Here is a 20,153-nt window from a genome sequence, read left to right on the forward strand (position 1 = left end):
CTACCCACATTGATCAGTACTGCCCCTAATGTCTTACAAATATGCTCACTTCTCTCATTCCCACTGGCACTACTTTAGTTTCGGCCATAATTATTCTAACCTAGGTTCTGACAAGATAAGTCTCCTAAATGGTCAAATACACTAATCCAATACATTTTCTAACTGCCCAAGTGATCTACTTAAAATGCAAATTGTAGGCCAGGCATGGTAGCTCACGCCTACAATCCCAGTACTGTAGGAGGCCAAGGCGGGCGGATCACTTGAGATCAGGAGTTCAAGACCAGCCTGGCCAACATGGTGGAAACCTCCATGTCTATTAAAAATGCAAAACTTAGCCAGGCATGGTACACAGGCCTGTAGTCCCAGCTACTTGGGAGGCTGAGGCAGGAGAATCACTTAAACCCAGGAGATGGAGATTGCAGTGAGTTAAGATTGTGCCACTATACTCCTGCCTGGGCAACAGAGTGAGAGTCTATCTAAAAAAATAAAATAAAATAAAAATTGTGTCATTTGATTCTCTCCTCCCTTAAAATCCTTCACTACCTCTATCATAGAAGAACCCAAACTCCTTAACACAGTATAAGAGCCTTTTCTGATCTGGCCTCACTTCTCCACTTCACATCTTGGTTGCTTTTCTCTCTCATCTCTGAGCAATGTCTTTTCCTTCATTTGTTGCCTGGCTAATTCTTCCCTGTTCCTACCCTGACCCGTTACTTTTTCTTTGAAAATTTCAAACCAACAAAAAGTTAACAAAATAATAAAATGAATATCTACCTGTCATCTAGACCAGTTGATACTTTTTTTTGCCACATGTACATCATGACAGGTTAACTCCTAAAACTTCAGCAAGTATTTCTTATGAACAAGAACATCCTTCTACATAATGAAACATCATAATCACATTCAAAACACTTTTTTAATTTCTTAAAAAAACTTTTTGCAACAACATGGGTTTGCACACCCAAAATATATAACATTGACCCAATATTACCTATCATGTAGTCCCTACTGAAATTTTCCCAATTATTCCAAAATGTCCTATAATTACAGTTTGTTTAATTCAGGATCAAACCAAGGATCATTTTGGTGGTTATCTTTTGCCCCTTATTTTTCAGGACTCAATTCTGGAATTATATCTCCTGGGAAGCCCTCTATGACTCCCCCTACCCAGTCTGGGTTACGTACCTCGTTCAGATGCTTTCATTCTACCATTATCACAGTATAGTTACACTATTTTGCAATCATCTGTTTATCTAACTGTCTCCCCTAATAAACAGTAATCTCTTTGAAGACTTTTTACTCTCCAGGCCCTACTGTCTGGCTCATAATAGATACTCAATAAATGCTGGCTGAATAAATGAAAGAAAGCATTATAAACAGGAAATACAATTGTTATGGACTAAATTGTGTCGCTTAAAACTCGTATGTTGAAGCCCTAACCCCAGTGTAATTGCATTTGGATACAGGGCCCTGAAGGAGGCAATTATGGCTAAATGAATTCATAAAATGGGAACCTAATCCAATAGAATTGGTGTTCCTATAAGAAGAGGAAGAGACACCAGGAATGTGCACACATAGCGCAAAAGCCATGTGAGACCAGAAGGCAGCTGTCAGCAAGCCAGGAAAAGAGGTCTCACTAGAAACCAAACCTGCCAGCATCTTTATGTTGAACTTCCAGCCTCCAGAACTGTAATATTCTGTTGTTTAAGCCACCTAGTTAGTGGTATTCTGTTATGGCAGGCCAAGGTGACCAATATAATGAACAAAATCTATGCATCCTGGTTCCTATGAATGATGGAACGCTAAGCAAAACCTATACCACTGCTAGAACAAAGATACCTACAGAAGACATCCCCCCTGCTTCCGGAAAAATGAACCCCACATTTAACAGAAAGAATGGCAAAAAAAAAATTATTCTGACATTATGACACATAAATTTAACGAAAAAAATGGATCTTCAAAAATACAAACACCAAGCCGGGCGTGGTGGCTCAAGCCTGTAATCCCAGCACTTTGGGAGGCCGAGGCGGGTGGATCACGAGGTCAAGAGATCGAGACCATCCTGGTCAACATGGTGAAACCCCGTCTCTACTAAAACTACAAAAAATTAGCTGGGCATGGTGGCGCGTGCCTGTAATCCCAGCGACTCAGGAGGCTGGGGCAGGAGAATTGCCCGAACCCAGGAGGCGGAGGTTGTGGTGAGCCGAGATCGTGCCATTGCACTCCAGCCTGGGTAACAAGAGCGAAACTCCATCTCAAAAAAAAAAAAAAAAAAAAAAAAAAAAAGAATACAAACACCAAAATTATTAGCATCAATAAACATCTGCAGCAATTCAATCGGATGGAAAAGATGGTAGAGTTACATAAAGAATGTAAAGAGTAGCCTAGGGCATGGGGGCTCACGCCTATAATCTCAGCACTTTGGGATGCCGAGGCAGGTGGATCACCTGAGGTCCAGGAGCTCGAGATCAGCCAGACCAACATGGAGAAACCCCATTTCTACTAAAAATACAAAATTAGCAGGTTGTGGTGGCACATGCCTGTAATCCCAGCTACTCAGGAGGCTGAGGCAGGAGAATCACTTGAACCCAGAAGCCGGAGGTTGCGGTAAGCCAACAGTGCCCACTGCACTCTAGCCTGGGCAACAAGAGCAAAACTCCGTCTCAAAAAAAAAAAAAGAATGTAAGGAGTAAAAGTGAGTTTGGTGAAGGTAAAAAAATTAAAATTAAAAAAAGGCTGGGCACAGTAGCTCACATCTGTAATCCCAGCACTTTAAGAGGCTGAGGCAGGTGGACTGCTCAAAGCCAGATGTTTAAGACCAGTCTGTTCAACAGAGTGGGATCCTCATCTCTATAAAAAATTTTAAAAATTAGCTAGGCATGATGGCACTTGCCTATAATCCCAGCTACTCAGGTGGCTGAGGCAAAAGAATCACTTGAACCCAGGAGGCAGAGTGCAGTGAGCTGAGACTGCACCACTGCACTCCAGCCTGGGCGACAGCGCGACTCTGTCTCAAAATAAATAAATAAATAAATAAAGAGCACACATCAAAAGGAAATTTTCTACAGGGCTTAGAATAGCATTATAGACTCATCTTCCCAGTTTCTACACTTTAATATCTGCTGCTAAGTTGCTACATGTACATTTCTATGCTCATCTTCCCCATGCAGATTGTGAAGACAAAGGCAGAGGCCATGTCATGGGGTGGAAGCAACTGCTTCGATCACTAACAGTGGCTGGAATAGTGTTCTACTCCAGGTACACTCTTCATAATTGCTGGAAAATGATCATTATAGACAACTGACCCACCTTCTAATTATTCAGTATCATAGATTCTCAACAGAACAACTGATTGGTCTACAAGCCTTCTCTCAAACACTCTTCCTCATGTTGAGCTTCACAGTTATCACCTTGGAGACTCAGAAAATGATTCAGCTTTGAGCTTGCTAACTCAGCAGTCTGATGCATTAGCAGAAGCCAAGATTTTTTTTTTTTCTGTTTTTTTTTTTTTTGAGACGGAGTTTTGCTCTTGTTACCCAGGCTGGAGTGCAATGGCACGATCTCGGCTCACCGCAACCTCCGCCTCCTGGGTTCAGGCAATTCTCCTGCCTCAGCCTCCTGAGTAGCTGGGATTACAGGCATGCGCCACCATGCCCAGCTAATTTTTTGTAGTTTTAGTAGAGACGGGGTTTCACCGTGTTGACCAGGATGGTCTCGATCTCTTGACCTCGTGATCCACCCGCTTCGGCCTCCCACAGTGCTGGGATTACAGGCGTGAGCCACCGCGCCCGGCCAGCCAAGATTTTTTTTTGAAGGATGCCAAATCCATAGCAAAAGCCAAGATTTTTTTGATAAAATGCATTTTGGTGGAATTTAAATAAAACCAGAGTATTCATAGCTATTCCAATTTCCAAACAGCTCATTTTAAGAAACTTAGAAAACTGAGAGAATTTGACCAACTTCTATGCACACTTTGCTTTTTCTGCAGTACCCAGAAAAGGACACAAATCCACTAACTTAGTATTATAGAATTCTTTCACAAATAGCTGATAACATTACTGTTTGAAATTTACTTTGGATGCTGAATAACATGAGTGTAATCATTCAAAACATGCTTATGGTCTGAACTCGTTTTTTTTTTTTTTTTTTTTTCGAGACAGTCTTGCTCTGTCACCAGCCTGGAGTGCAGTGGTGCAATCTTGGCTCACTGCAAACCCCACCTCCCAGGTTTAAGCAACTCCCCTGCCTCAGCTTCCTGAGTAGCTAGACTACAGGCATGTGCCATCATGCCTGGCTAATTTTTTGTATTTTAGTAGAGACAGGGTTTCACCATGTTGGCTAGGATGGTCTCGATCTCCTGACCTTGTGATTTGCCTTCTTCAGCCTCCCAAAGTGCTGGGATTACAGGTGTCAGCCACCAGGCCTGGCCCATGGTCTGAACTTGTAAATATCAGGTTATAAAGTGAAATCAGGGTCAGATGTATAACAAAAAAAAATTTTTTTAAGAGACAAGGTCTTATTCTGTCACCCAAGCTAGAATGCAGCGGTGTAATCATAGCTCACTGCAGCCTGGAGCTCCTGGGCTCAAGCGATCCTTCCTCCTAAGCCTCCCAAGTAGCTAGGACTACAGCCACATGCCACCATGCCCAGCTAAGTTTTTTTTTTAATTTTTTTGTAGAGAGGAGGTCTTGCTATGTTGCTCAGGCTGGTCTCAAACTCCTGGCCTCAAGTAATCCTCCCCACTTGGCATCCCAAAGCCCTGGGATTATAGGTGTGAGCCACTACATCCAGCTTGTATCAAAATCTTGACCACACTTGGGACTTAACAATTAACTTCTATTACTTCAAAGTATTAATAAATCTCTGAACTTTTTTCTATTAAGTCTAATGTTTGATACTGAAAAAGCTAAAGTCATTGGAGAGTTTTTACTTCTACACTTGTTTTTCAAATAAAAATTAAATTGAAAGCAAAGAAACTATAAATACAAACAGGTCTGGCCCCTCATGCATATATACATACATACAAGGTTTTTATTCTTAACATCAGTTACCTTCTGCCCTTCTCACAAAGCTTCTCAATTTCAGCTTTCAGATCCTGCTCCTTCTGTAAAAACTCCTTCTTTTCTTTCTCTATCTTCTTCTTTGTTTCTTCTCGTTTTATTGTCACATCCTGAATAGCCTTTAGTATCTCCTGAGTTCCACACAATTACAGTCGAACACAAATAAAAAAGAAAACAAGTTAGTTCTTCTGATGTGAAGGTTATTTTCAACTATCACAAATTCACATATTGACTTTAGTGATTCAAACTGAATTCAAAGAATATGGTTGATGAGTAGCTCCAAAAGCCAGTATTCAGACCCAAAGGAGAAGGTTATAGTAATGCAGATTGCAGCTCAACAAGAAAAATAATTTCTAGCAACCACAATTGTTCAAAAAAGGAATATACTGCCTTGTGAAGCAGTAAGCTCTCCATTACTGGTGTTCAAATAAAGGCTGAATGAACATGAACACCTGTCAAGAATGCTGAGAAAAGAGTTCCTGTACCAGGTGGGAGTCTGTACATCCAACAAGCATTGTCTTGTTTCGTTTTGTGAAAGAGTCTACTTTATTACGTATGGGTTTTATTTGTTTTACTACTTAACAACAACAAATACACACACACACACGTACAAACACACACACGTACAAACACACATGCTTTTTTTTTCAATTAGGAGTCAAATAGGCCAGGAGCAGTGGCTCATGCCTATAATCCTTGCACTTTGGGAACCCAAGGCAGGAAGATCACCGTGTCCAGGAGTTAGAGGCCGACCTAGGAAACATGCAAAGACCTTGTCTCTACAAAAAGTAAAAAAATTAGCCAGGCGTGGTGACACATGTCTGTGGTCCAGATACTCGAGAGGCTGAAGTGGAAGGATAGCTCGAGACCAGAAGGTCAAGGATACAGTGAGCCTTGATTGTACCCACTGTATTCCAGCCTGGGCAACAGAACAAAACCCAGTTTCAAAAAAAAGTAAAACAATACAAAGGCGATGAAAAGTCACCCCCACCCCCACTTCATACCACTTCCACCCATAAGAGTAATCAATATGTTAACTGCTTTGTATTACACTTTCACATCTTTCTCTATGCTCACACAAAGGCATGTATACTTAGGTATGCATTTCTTTGCTTTTTTTTTTTTAAATGAAGTTATTTTACATACATTATTTTGCATCCTGATTTCTTTTACTTGACATGAATGTATTATGTCAATAAATATGGATCTAATTCAAAAATACCTGTATAATATAACACAGGTGTATCTAACTAATCCGAACATTCTCTACTAAAAGTCTGAGTATTAACACCTTTTTTTTGAGACAGGGTATCGTTCTGTTACTCAGGCTGGAGTGCAGTGGCACAATATCAGCTCACTGCAACCTCTGCCTCCTGGGCTTAAGCAATCCTCCCACTTCAGCCTCCCATGTAGCCGGGACCACAATGCCTTGGACAGGCACTACTGAATGTTTCTTGTGTGCACCACCATGCCCAGTTCATTTTTGTATTTTTGGTAGAGATAGGGTTTTGCTATGTCGCCCAGGCTGGTTTGAACTCCTAGACTCAGTGATCCACCTGCCTCGACCTCTAACAGTGCTGGGATTACAGGTGTGAGCCACCATACTCGGCCTTGCCTTTTTATTTCAATTAACTTAAAAATAAAATCAAAGTTTGAGCCGGGCATGAATGGCTCAAACTTTATTTTTGAGTTAACTGAAATAAAAAGGCCTCCTTTGGGAGGCCAAGGCAGTTGAATTTTTTGAGTCTGGAGTTCAAGACCAGCCTGGGAGACATGGTAAAACCCCATCTCTACCAAAAATACAAAAAACGAGCCAAGCATAGTGGCACACGCCTGTGTTTCCAGCCACTTGTGAGGCTGAGATGGGAGGATCGCTTGAGCCCAGGAGGCAGAGGCTGCAGTGAGCCAAGACGGGGCTATTACACTCCAGCCTGAGTGACACAGTGAGACTCTGTCTCAAAAATAAATAAATAAAAAGTTTTAAAAAATTAAAGTTTGATCAGGGACTGTTGCTTAACTCACTGACAATTTCAATATAAGCAGAATACCTGGTGATTCTTCATTTCTTCTTCTCTCCTTTGCTGAAGCTGCTTTAACTGCACTTGGAGCTGATTCTCCACTTGCCTCTGTTTGTCCAGGACTTCCTGGTAACGCTCTTTCAACAGGGTTCTCTCTGTCATCATTTTATCCTATTATGAACAAGACCAGAAAAGTTTATTTCCTAATTTAATCACAAGAAACATTCACTAGTGCCTGTCCAAGGCATTGTATAGAGCTCTATGACTACACTATCCAATTTTGAAGCCACTAGCCATATGTGGCTATATTAATTTAAATTCATTAAAATATGATGAAATTGGCTGGGCATGGTGGTTCTCACCTATAATCACAGCACTTTGGGAGGCCAAGGCGGGCAGATCGCTTGTGTTCAGAAATGAGAGACAGGCTTGAGCAACATGGCAAAACCTTGCCTCTAAAAAAATTTAAAAATTAGCTGAGCATGCCAGCACTCAACTGTAGTCCCAGCTACTTGGGAGGCTGAGGTGGGATGATCACTTGAGCCTGGGAGGCGGAGGTTACAGTGAGCTGAGATCATGCCACTGCACTTCAGCCTAGGCAACAAAGCAAGACTGTCTCAAAAAAGCGTCCAGGAACATGATTCCTTACTGCTTAATAATAACACTGAAAACTGATGGATCTACTCAAGAGGTCTGGGAACCTGGTATGGAGACTGAACAATTCAGCACGCTTTCATATAAAGTAGGGATTAGAAGCGAAGCTTCTAGCCTAGGCACAGTGGCTCCTGCCTATAATCCCAGCACTTTGAGGGGCCAAGGTGGGAAGACTGCTTGAGGTCAGGAGCTCATAACCAGCCTGGGCAACACAACAATACCTGGCCTCTATCAAAAAATAACAACAATAAATAAATAAATAGAAGTGCTACTGAAAACAGTTGAGTTCTGCCACCCCCATGTCAGTAAATCAAGAAAATCAATGGTTACCTTTCAAAGGGACGTTAAAATTTGAAGAGGGTCAACTTAAAACACATTTGGTATGAAGTAGCCTGTGTAATATTTAAACTGAGAGCTCTAAACTGAATTTTTTCATTAAATAATAACCATTTTAAAAAAATTTTAGAAATGAATGGGGGAAACATCATATTATAATCATTTTTATGAAAGGCTCTCAAGGCTGGGCGCAGTAGCTGATGCCTGTAATCCCAGCACTTTGGGAAGCTGAGGTGGGCAGATCACTTGAGGTGAGGAGTTCAAGACCAGCCTGGCCAATGTGAAATCCCATCTCTCCTAAAAATACAAAAACTAGCTGGGCATGGTGGCACACGCCTATAATCCCAGCTTGGGAGGCTAAGGCAGGAGAACGGCTTGAACCTGGGAGGCAGAGGTTGCAGTGAGTGAAGTGCGCACCATTGCACTCCAGCCTGGGTGACAGAGCAAGACTCAGTCTCAAAATAAATAAATAAATTAAATTAAATTAAATTATATTAAAAATAAAAAAGGCTCTCAAGATAGAACTTTGGCTTTGGCGTAAGCTGATCTTTAGTCCATGTACTGAAATGTGACTAAGCTGTCCCAAATAGCTGATTCCTTAGCATCATGCCTTTCTAGCAATTCTGAACCTGGATTCTACAGGTGAACCTCAGGAAATCTTTGAACTCTCTGCAACTAGTGTATGTATATATTTTTTTGAGATGAGAATTCCAAGTTTCCAAAAGATTCTGAAAGAGGATCTTAACCAAAGAAAAGTTGAAACCAGCAAATTATTCTTTTTTTGAGACGCAGTCTCACTCTGTTGCCCAGGCTAGAATGTGGGGGCACAATCTCAGCTTACTGCAACCTCTGCCTCCCGGGTTCAAGAGGTTCTTGTGTCTCAGCCTCCCAAGTAGCAGGGATTAAAGGCATCGCACTAACACGCTCAGTTAATTTTTGTATTTTTAGTAAATAAGGGCTTTTGCCACGTTGGCCAAGCCTGTCTCAAACTCCTGGCCTCAAGCAATCCAGCTGCCTCAGCCTCCCATAGTGCTGCGATTACAGGTGTGAACCACTGCACCCAACTCTTTTTTTTCTTTTTTTTTTGAGACAGAATTTCGCTATGTCTCCCAGGCTGGAGTGCAGTGGTGCGATCTCAGCTCACTTCGATCTCTGCCTCCTGGGTTCAAGTGATCTCGGCTCACTGCAATCTCTGCCACCTGGATTCAACTGATTCTCCCGCCTCAGCCTCCCAAGTAGCTGAGATTACAGGCATGTGTCACCATGCCCAGCTAATTTTTTTTTGTATTTTTAGTAGAGACAGGGTTTTACCATGTTGCCCAGGCTGGTCTCAAACCCTTGACCTTAAGAGATCCATACACCTCGGCCTCCCAAAGTGCTGGGATTACAGGGATGAACCACCACACATTGCCTTTTTTTTTTTACCACAACTCTTTCCCTTTACTTCCTTCTTTTTCTAAAATACATTTTAAAAATTATTATTATTATTATTATTATTATTATAGAGATGAGGTCTCACTATGTTGCCCAGGCTGGTCTTGAACTTCTAGACTCAAGCAATCCACCCACCTCAGCCTCTTAAAATGCTGGGATTATAGGCATAAACCACCGCACCCCACTTATGATGCATGTTTAGGACACAGGATCGGGGAAAAACTAGTATCATGGAAAAAAGTCTTAAGGTACATACTATTACAACATACAAGGAGATAACTTAAAGGTGTGCTTGAACCAATTTGTCTATCTTAATGAGCCAAAGGGTTTATACACTGTTACTCTGCTTCATCAGTAGCTAGTTGGTTCCTAGGACTAGGAGTAACAATTTCAAATGTAGGTAGTGGGCAATGGTCATAAATATATGAAAAGGGTAGAAAACAGAACAGGAGTCAGGTTTCTTATACTGCCACCAAGCTTGACAACCTGCTTAGTTTCACTGCCTTTTTGTTTTGTTTTGTTTCTGGAGACAGAGTCTTGCTCTGTCACCCAGCCTGGGCTCACTGCAACCTCTGCCTCCCGTGTTCAAGCAATTCTCTGGAGCAGCCTACAGAGTAGCTGGGATTACAGGTACCAGCCACTATGTCTGGCTAATTTTTGTCTTTTTAGTAGAAATGAGGTTTCACCATGTTGGCCAAGCTGGTGTTGAACTCCTGACCTCAGGTGATATGCCCGCCTTGATCTCCTAAAGTGCTGGGTTTACAGGCACGAGCCACCGCACCCGGCCTCACTTCCTTTTTAAAAGCATATGGACCTCACTACCACACATAAATAGAGTCAAACGAAACACAACCTTGGGCCTCTTTTGGTTCAGTAACTTGCTGGGTTTCCATTCATTCCTGCTAATTGTAACTTGACTGTTACAATTAAGTCCTGAGTTGCTACACTCTATTTTAAAATTTTTATTGGCTTCATCTGGTTAATGTCCACCAATAACTTTTTTCCATCTGCCCTTCAATTTCTTCAGTTTGTACCAAATATCCACTCTCTTATCTGGTTGCCACAAGCACTTTCTCTTTTTATACCCTCTTCATAAATTAACCTATCTTATCCTAAAGACCTCTTCCTAAGGTGCCTTTCCCAGCATTACTTTCCCTTTAAAAAATGTACATTTAGACATCCATATATTTAAAGGTGGAAGTTTTAGCCACAAAATGCCCGGGATGGATCAAAGGAAACATTTTAACAAAGATAGGTGTGATGCTCTCTACTTATGTTTCAAAAACCAACTATCTGGGGATAAAATTAGAAAGACCAGTAAATAATACATTGAAAAAAGGCTGGATGGAGTTTGACTAAAAGCTTAACAGTATGACAGAGTTGCCAAAATAAGTCAATGTAAGCTTAAGAAATACTGCCTAGAATGAGAGATACTGAGAGACCCACTGTATTGTAAAGTAATTATACTAACTCTATACTATTACATATGGTTCTCAAGATCGCTTTTTAAAACAAATACTGATAAAATGGACCACGTCTAGGTGAAAGTAACCAGAATGATAATACAGAAATGGAAAACAGTATCAAAAAGAATACTAAAAACATCTGGGGATGTTTCACCTGGAAAGGTTTGAACTTGGGGAATAAGAGAATAAAGGGAAGAGGCATAAAAAAACTTTAAAATATACACAAGGCTAACAAGGAGAAAAGGAACTGGATGTATTCCATAAAGCTCAAGGAAAGCTATAATAAGAATTTTTTTTTTTGAGACTGAGTCTTGCTCTGTTGCTAGGCTGGAGTGCAGTGGCACAAACTCAGCTCACTGCAACTTCCACCTCCGGGGTTCAAGTGATTCTCCTGCCTCAGTCTCCTGAGTAGCTGGGACTATCGGTGTGCACCACCACGAGCAGCTAATTTTTGTATTTTTAGTAGAGATGAGGTTTCACCATGTTGGCCAGGATGGTCTCGATCTCTTGACCTCAAGGGATCCATCCATCTCGGCCTCCCAAAGTGCTGGGATTACAGACGTGAGCTACTGTGCCCAGTCAGAACTTTTTTTTTTTTTGAGATGAAGTCTCACTCTCTTGCCCAGGCTAGAGTGCAGTGGCTCAATCTCAGCTCAGTGCTACCTCGACCTCCCGGGTTCAAGCAATTCTCCTGCCTCAGCCTCCCAAGTATCTGTGATTACAGGCATGCACCACCACCTTTGGCTAATTTTGTTGTTGTTGTTGTTGTTGTTCGTTTGTTTGTTTTTTGAGACAGCGTCTAGCTCTGTCACTCAGGCTGGAGCGCAGTGGTGCGATCTTGGCTCACTGCAATCGCCGCCTCCCAGGTTCAAGCTATTCTCGTGCCTCAGCCTCTCGAGTAGTTGGGATTACAGGCAAGCACCATCATGCCAGGCTACTTTTTTTATTTTTAGTAGAGACGGGGTTTCACCATGTTGTCCAGGCTGGTCTCAAACTCTGAGCTCAGGCGATCGGCCTGCCTCCACCTCCCAAAGTGCTAGGATTACAGGTGTGAGACACCGCGCCTGGCCTAAATTTTTGTATTTTTAGTAGAAACAGGTATTCACCATGTTGGTCAGGCTAGTCTGGAACTCCTGACCTCAGGTGATCCACCAGCCTCAGCCTCCCAAAGTGTTGGGATTACAGGCATGAGCCACCATGCCTGGCCTTTTCTTTTTTTAAATTTTTGTTTCAGACAGTCTCACTGTCACCCAGGCTGCAGTACAATCACACAATCACAGCTCACATAGCCTCCTCCTCCTCCTGTGCTCAGGTGATCCTCCCACCTCAGCCTCCTGAGCAGCTAACACTATAGGCATGTACCATCACACCTAGCTAATTTCTGTATCTTTTTTAGTAGAGATGGGGTTTTTCACCATGTTGGTCAGGGTAGTCTCGAACTCCTGACCTTGTGATCCACCTGCCTTGGCCTCCCAAAGTACTGGGATTACAGGTGTGAGAAACTGCACCTGGCCAGAGCTACTTTTTTTTTTTTTTTTTAAATGTAACTGGTTGTTTTATGAGGTAGTAAGCTTCCCATCTCTGGAAGTAATCAAGGAAAAGTTAGCTGATCATCTGTCAGGTATTTTATGAAGGGGACTCCTGCACCTTTTCTAAGTGAGGTGATGTTGCCTCTAGATCCTCTGTTTGAATGGTTTCATGTAACAACAATGACAGTTTAAATACTTACCAAATTCTTTTCAATATCTTGATCTGTGTTTACCTCTGAATCAGCCGTCTTAAAATCAGTCTATAAAGGAAAAAACAGTTTTATTAAGAACTGTTCAGAGACACTTTAAAAGAGGCAGAATCACTAACTCCTAGAATTCTGCCAGAGGTAACTAACTTTTTGCTGCTTCCCCTTACCAGCTCCCAAGCAAGCTAAGCAATGTAGTTCTGGCAAATGGACACCAACATATACACTGCATTAATCTTCGGTTCCACAAAATAACCTGAACAAGACCCAATGATTGAGAGAAAGCCTCAAGTCTGAGATGAGAAGTTTGCTCTCTACAGTCTGTTGTGCCCATGCTTTCTCCTACAACAAAGCCACCCATCACTAGAAGGCAGGACACACTGTACTTCTTAAGATGTGACTCAGAGAATTAACAAGGATTCTTCCTGCAAGGACAAAGGTGATAAATATGAATGCTAATGTCCTGCACTCATCAGTTACTCAGTGAAAGACAATAAGTAGGCCATAAAATTCCTACTTGCCATAAGATTAGATAGTGGCTACTGACTTTCTTATTTACTGAACATCAGAATGAAGTCATTGCATAGCACTGTATGAAAGCAGTATGACGGTTGCTAGCAAAAAAAAAAAACAAAACAAAAAACAAGACATAAAATTCTCCACCAAATGTGAAGAACTACCTCCTACACTGAACCCCTCCCCACCAATTCCATTTTAGTGGCAGAAACTCGACACATGACCTGTACAGCAATGTTCTGAGAAAGCTTCAGGGAAGAGCTATCTTGATCATCATCCTGATCCACTCGGACTCCTTCAACCCCATTTGCTGGAGGCATTACAGGTCGGAAATCCAAGCCCGTGTCCCTGCTGCCTTCCTTTAGGATGGAGACTTGTGGGGATTTCTCTTCAGAGCAATTCCCGGAGGCAAGCTGCTTTGTATGGCACCCTGCCTTAAGAGACCGAGCGACTGGATGGAGGCTCTCCCGGAGGCTTGTGTCCCCTCCTTCCTCTCCTGCTGTGCTGGCCACGTCCTTCAAATCAGACTGAGACCCACTGCCAGAAAGACAAAGGGCTGTGGCTACCAAGTTTTCTCCTAAAACCGCCTGGTGCGCTGCAGAAGTGTCACCTGCTGATGAACCAGGATTCGGCTCCGAGTGCTCCAAGTGGACATTTCTGTTATTCTCCTTGGTTATCGTTTGGCTACTTACACTCAATAGAGGCGAGTTCTTCTGCTTCTGTGCAGAGTCTTTAGTGCTATCAAACACATAATATAGAAAGAAAAGTATATAATACTTTCAATATAACTACTAGAAGAACAAAACTAGACTATGTCAACCCTCCCCATTATCATAATGAAGAACTTACTTTAAACCCAGTGATTTCTATGCCATGTGCAGGTAGCATAACTTTAGTGGTTAAGACCTAGTTTTGTATTTCTTTTTTTTAAGAGAGTATCTCACTCTGTCACCCAAGCTGGAGTACAGTGGTGCAATCAAGACTCACTGCAGTCTCAGCCTCCTCAGCTCATGGGATCTTCCCGCCTGAGCCTCCCAAGTAGCTAGGACTACACATGCCACCACACACAGATAATTTTTTGTATTTTTTGCAGGATTTTGCCATGTTGCCCATGCTGGTCTCGAGCTTGTGAGTTCAAGGGATCCATTCGCCTGCCTCAGACTCCCAAAGTGTTGGAATCACAGGCGTGAGCCACCACAGCCGGCCAAAAACCTGGGTTCTAAAAACAGTCTACAGTAAATTGCCAAACATAAATGACTCTGAAGATCCAAATAATTTTTGAGAGCCAATTTGAATAACTTTTGGGGATACAGATGAAACAACCTAATGCTAGTTAGAATATTTAATTTAGTTACATGCATTAATTTTTTTTTTTTTTTTTTTTTTTGAGATGGAGTCTCACTCCCATCGTGCCAGCAGGAGTGCAGTGGCGCGATCTCGGCTCACTGCAACCTCCACCTCTCAGGCTCAAGTCATTCTCCTTTCTCAGCCTCCCAAGTAGCTGGGATTATAGGTGTGCACTACCACGCCTGGCTGAGTTTTGTATTTTTAGTAGAGATGGGGTTTCACCATGTTGGCCAGGCTGGTCTCAAACTCCTGACCTCAGGTGATCCTCCCAAAGTGCTAGGATTACAGGCGTGAGCCACCATGCCCAGCCTACATGTACTAATTCGGTTATACATAATATTATAATAAAATATGAAGTTAGAAATATTGTTTTTATTCCTCTCACCTTTCACAACAATAATTTTCATTCAAACTCATTATACAGATCTTTTACCAGAACCACTTTATTTCTTCAACAGTTTTCCAGAGTATAGCACCTACACTTTAAGTTGTTTCAAGTGCAGACAATTTTGAATCCAAAATTGAAGCTGTCAATAGAAATTTTATCCCAGACAGTAAGTATACATATGCTTAACATTAGGATATTCTGTCATTTGTCACAGCCTTTCAAGGTACTGCTTTATTTATTTATTTATTTTATTGAGACAGGGATTCACTTTGTCACCCAGGCTGAAGCGAAGTATTGCTTTTTTTTTTTTTTTTTTTTTTTTCTTTTTTCAGACAGTCTCTTGCTTAGTCGCCCAGGCTGGAGTGCAGTGGCGCAATCTCGGCTCACTGCAACCTCCGCCTCCCAGGCTCAAGTCATTCTCCTGTCTCAACCTCCCAAGTAGCTGGGATTACAGGCACCCGCCACCAGGTCCGGCTAATTTTTGTATTTTTAGTAGAGATGGGGTTTTACCATGTTAGCCAGGCTGGTCTTGAACTCTGACCTCAGGTGATCCACTCGCTTCAGCCTCCCAAAGTGCTGGGATTACAGGCATGAGCCACCGCACCCAGCCGAGGTATTGCTTTTTAAAGAGGTCTTTAAAACATATTTACAGTGACATCCAATATTCATAGTTGTACATCTTTCACCCAGGAATTAAACACAGGAATTAAGTCTATGTTTAATTTCTTTGACCCCACCCTCTTTTTGTAAACTAATTCTATAACTGACACTCTTAAGCATACCCACCGGCACTGACTAAGGATTCAGGCTGAGGCAACTTTCTTTCCTCAATAGTACTTGTTCAAAATAAAACAACTGAAAGAATACCTTGGCCAGCAGCAATGGCTCATGCCTGTAATCCCAATACTTTGGGAGGTCAAGGCAGGAGGGTCATTTGAGGTCAGGAGTTCAAGACTAGCCTGGGAAACACAGCAAGACCCCGTCTCTACAAAAAATTTAAAAATTAGCCAAGAGTAGTGGCCGGTGCCTATAGCTCCAGTTACTTGGGAGGCTGAAGTGAGGGGACTGCTTAAGCCCAGGTGGTGGAGGCTGTAGTAAGCCATGATTGCACCACTGCACTTCAGCCTGGGTGATACAGCGAGGCTCTGACTCAATAATACAAACACTTGAACCACCATAAACACTCAAAGCTGATTACTTCTTGCTGGGAGTTAACTGTGAGGGGGTGCTTAATTAAAAATTCAGGGATATACAGTACCTGAGTTTGAATCCTGACTCCACCCACCTCCCCCCACCCCATTTACAAGCTGTTTGACTCTGGGCAAGTTACTTCATTTGTAAAACTGTTGTGAGGATTACGTAAGATAATGCACATAAAGTACTCAGTACAGTGCCTGGCACATAGTAAACATTCAATAAACCTTAGCTGCCATTATTATTACTAGTGCATGTAGCTGATTTTATCCAAACTCTCACTCCAACATAGCTTGGAAACCTTGGGCAAATTACTAACCTCTCTGTGTCTCAGTTTCCTCTCCTATAAATGGGAATAATATTATCACTTACCTCCTGGGACTGTTGTGAAGATTAAATGTGTTAACACATAGAGAGATATAGTTAAGTGTTAGCTGTAGTTAAGTATTAGAGGTCCCAGGTACTCTAGAAAAAAGTTGAGGGAGCCAGGTGCAGTGGCTCACCCCTGTAATCACAGCACTTTGGGAGGCCAAGGCGGGCAGATCACTTGAGGTCGGGAGTTTGATACCAGCCTGGTCAAGATGGTGACACCCTGTCTCTACTAAAAATACAAAAATTAGCCAGGCTGCAGCCCTAAAAAAGGATGAGTTCATGTCCTTTGCAGGGACATGGATGAAGCTGTAAACTATCATTCTCAGCAAACTAACACAGGAAAAGAAAACCAAATACTACATGTTCTCACTCATAAGTAGGAAGTGAACAATGAGAACACATGGACACAGGGAGGGGACTATCACATATTGGGGCCTGTTGGGGGTGGGGAGTTAGGGGAGGGATATAGCGTTAGGAGAAATACCTAATGTAGATGATGGGTTGATGGGTGCAGCAAATCACCATGGCATGTGTATACCTATGTAACACACCTGTGCATTCTGCCCATGTATCCCAGAACTTAAATTTTTAAAAAAGGAAATATATACCAAAAAAAAAAAAAATTAGCCAGGCGTGGTGGCGGGCGCCAAAATCCCAGCTAGTCAGGAGGCTGAGGCAGGAGAGTTACTTGGCCCCGGGAGGCAGAGCTTGCAGTGAGCTGATATTGCACCACTGCCCTCCAGCCTGTGGGACAGAGCAAGATTCCAACTCAAACAAAAAAGAGCTGAGGGAAAATACACAGTTGGCCTCTTGACGTAGAACGTGGGTTCCACATTCATGGATTCCACCAACCATGGACTGAAAATATTCAAAAGAATAAATGTTTGAGATGATGGATATGCTAATTACCCTGATCTGATCACTATACATTACATGCACATCACCATCCACCACCATGCATATGTACAATTACTGTGTCCATTTTTAAAATATAAAAATAAATCATTTAAAAGTGAAATACATTTGAAACCATTAAAAAATATTCAGAAAAAAACTGGATGGTTACATCTGTAATGAACATGTACAAACACCCTTCCTTGTTATTACTTCCTAAACAATACAACCATTTATATAGCATTTACATTTTATTAGTTGTTGTAAATCACCTAGAGATTATTTAAAGTATATGGGAGGACATGTGTAGGTTATATGCAAATTTTATATATTTTTAATTTTTTTATCTTTTTAATTGTTTTAAGAGAAGTGGGCATGTGCCTGTTCCAGATAAAATATCACACCATTTTATGTAAGGGACTTGAGCATCTACAGATTTTGGTATCCTCAGTAGAGGTCCTGGAACCAATCTCTAACATATACTGTGGGATGACTATATCTAATTTAGTTCAACATTGTACACAACAATGTATCATATTAGCCACCGTAAAATGCAACTTTGGGTAACTGTGTTTCCATATGTGTATATATACTTAGATATCCACGCCTATATAACATTTCTCATTTCTCATATATAACATATAAATATATGGTTAAACAAACATACAGTCCATGTAGGAAGTGGTTGAAAATTTTTGGCATTTTTTAACAAGTTTGACCCCATGTATTCTAATCTACTTATTCCCCAAACATTTAGCATGACTGCTAAGTATTAGCTGCTGTGCTAGATACCAGAAATACAAAGATAGATCAGATAGTCCTCTGCCTTTAAAAAGTTAGTGTAGGGGGACAGGGTGAGAAAAAAAAAAAAAAGAAAAAAGAAAAAGCCAGTGCAGTGCCATCAGAGCCAAAAAGAAAGACCAGCTACACAAGACCATCTCAAAAACCCTTTACCCAAATGAATCTTCCCAGTCAGGAGTCCACACATTACCTTAGACCATCTGGGAGGCCTTCGTCTGATTTGGAAGCACATAAACTAGAAGATTCCGGAGGACTGGGGGCATTGGCCACAACACCAGCGACCTCAGATGCTGCCATTATGCTCTGTACATTCAGAAACAAATTACAGGCTACAAGTTTCCAAAGTTTAAAACAAATGTATCTCTCCCCCCTCAGAATGTCCACACAACAGAGATGTTCCAGTAAAGAAACACAAAAACCTGGGCTCCAGGAGAAAATACTTAAAAGTACTGAAAGAGACATTGCATGCAAGGTCCCAGTAGGCACAATCCTCAGGAGTCACTGTATTTACATAAATATCTAGGAGTCTATGCAAAGATCTTATTTTCACTTTTGGCAGAAATGTAGTCATTTAAAACAACAGATCATAGTTTGTGAGGATCTTCCAAGTGGTCCCATGCCTACCTTGTCTGCTATCATTTATAATAAAAGATGTACCTTTTGGCCTAGTATCAATCAGATCTCATGTTTTTAAATCACTTTATGGTTGTTATATTCAAAGCATTCTCCATTAATTTAAGTGAAGTTTTTGGAGGTGCTTGCCAGTAAGTGAACAAGTAATGCCATACTGGGCAATCCAGGGTGCATCTTTACTGTCCCACTGATGGGAAAGGCCTGATACCCACTAACTGAGCAAAGTACATACTCTTCAAAGTGACTAGCGGTGCAAAAAAGAAGCCTCGGTTCTCTGGCATGAAAATGACAAGGTGAAAAACATGGCAACACAAGTAAGGGAACTGGGACGGATGCCTTTTTTAAAAATCAAAGGTCATCTTTTATGCTGCAGAGCAAACTTACGACATTATGAGGAGAAAAGAAAATCAAAATACTAGGGAGGTGGGGGTGAATGTAAGGTTAGTTTGCATTCTTGCTTTTATTTTAACCGCATCACAGGTATTCCCCCAGAAACACTGAAGAGGGCACGGGGTAGATATGGAGAAAGGGCTGTGTCAACACCTCAGTCACAGACCGCAGAACCTCTGTGCCTCAGTTTCCCTCATTATACAAAGCTCCTGGGAGAAAATGGGCCCCAAATCGCCATTACTTCTCCCTCAGGTGCAAACATGCCGTCTCCAATAGAGCCCAGGGCCCGGGGTTCTCGGCACCCGGTGAACGAAACCCCAGAACAAGGGTCACCCATGCAACTCCGTGGCTAGAGAGCCCGTGGCTCAGGGAGAAACAGCTGGCTGGAGGGTTGAGTGTGCCGAAAAGAACCCCGCAACCCGGGCGACCACCAGCGAGGCGGCGGCGCCGGAGCCACGGGTCCTCGGACGAAAACAGGGGACAGACGGGAAGGGGACAATGGGGGGAAGCGGCGCTGGCTGGCCTCCGCCACCCTCCACAGGGGACTGCTAGGCTGGCCGCTGGCTCGGAAAAGACCCCCCCCCCCCCCTTCCCCTCGGGCCCCCACCCCGCTGCCAGCCCCCCATCCCACTTCTAGGCCGGGACCCCCGCCTCGGTTCTCACAGCACCCTCCACGCCCCCCACCCGACCCCCGCCCCCGGCCCTCGCCCCACAGCCCCCTCCCACGCCCGCCCCGCACACACCTCCCGCGCCGCGCCCCCGAGAGAAAAGTGGGGGAGGGACGGGACGCACCTGAGCGGGCGGAGCGGGGGGAGGGGGCGGCCGAGCCACGGGGGGAGGGGTCGAGCGCCGGCCCGCGCACGGCACCTCCCACTTCCGGCGGCACGAGCGGAGGGGGCGAGGCTCCGGCCGCGA

General features: G+C 42.8%; 1 protein-coding gene across 4 annotated transcripts in view; it reads right to left on the reverse strand.

Moving 5' to 3' along the window:
• RNF214 (ring finger protein 214) overlaps window positions 1-20,132 on the reverse strand; it is a 53,240-nt gene extending 33,108 nt beyond the window's left edge. The window contains exons 1-6 of one of the 4 annotated variants that reach the window (XM_032285418.1): window positions 20,031-20,132; window positions 18,406-18,518; window positions 13,444-13,957; window positions 12,698-12,757; window positions 7,109-7,249; window positions 5,052-5,191 (exon numbers count right to left, since the gene is read on the reverse strand). In XM_032285418.1, the coding sequence (XP_032141309.1) occupies window positions 5,052-5,191; window positions 7,109-7,249; window positions 12,698-12,757; window positions 13,444-13,957; window positions 18,406-18,512 (962 nt within the window). In that variant the 5' untranslated portion in view covers window positions 18,513-18,518; window positions 20,031-20,132. The other 3 variants (XM_032285420.1, XM_032285419.1, XM_032285421.1) reach the window with 3 other exon arrangements.
• Between the last annotated feature and the right edge of the window lie 21 nt (window positions 20,133-20,153).

Source organism: Sapajus apella, unplaced genomic scaffold, assembly GCF_009761245.1.
Source record: "Sapajus apella isolate SASKATOON/1434 unplaced genomic scaffold, GSC_monkey_1.0 scaffold16, whole genome shotgun sequence".
Lineage (NCBI taxonomy): Eukaryota > Metazoa > Chordata > Mammalia > Primates > Cebidae > Sapajus > Sapajus apella.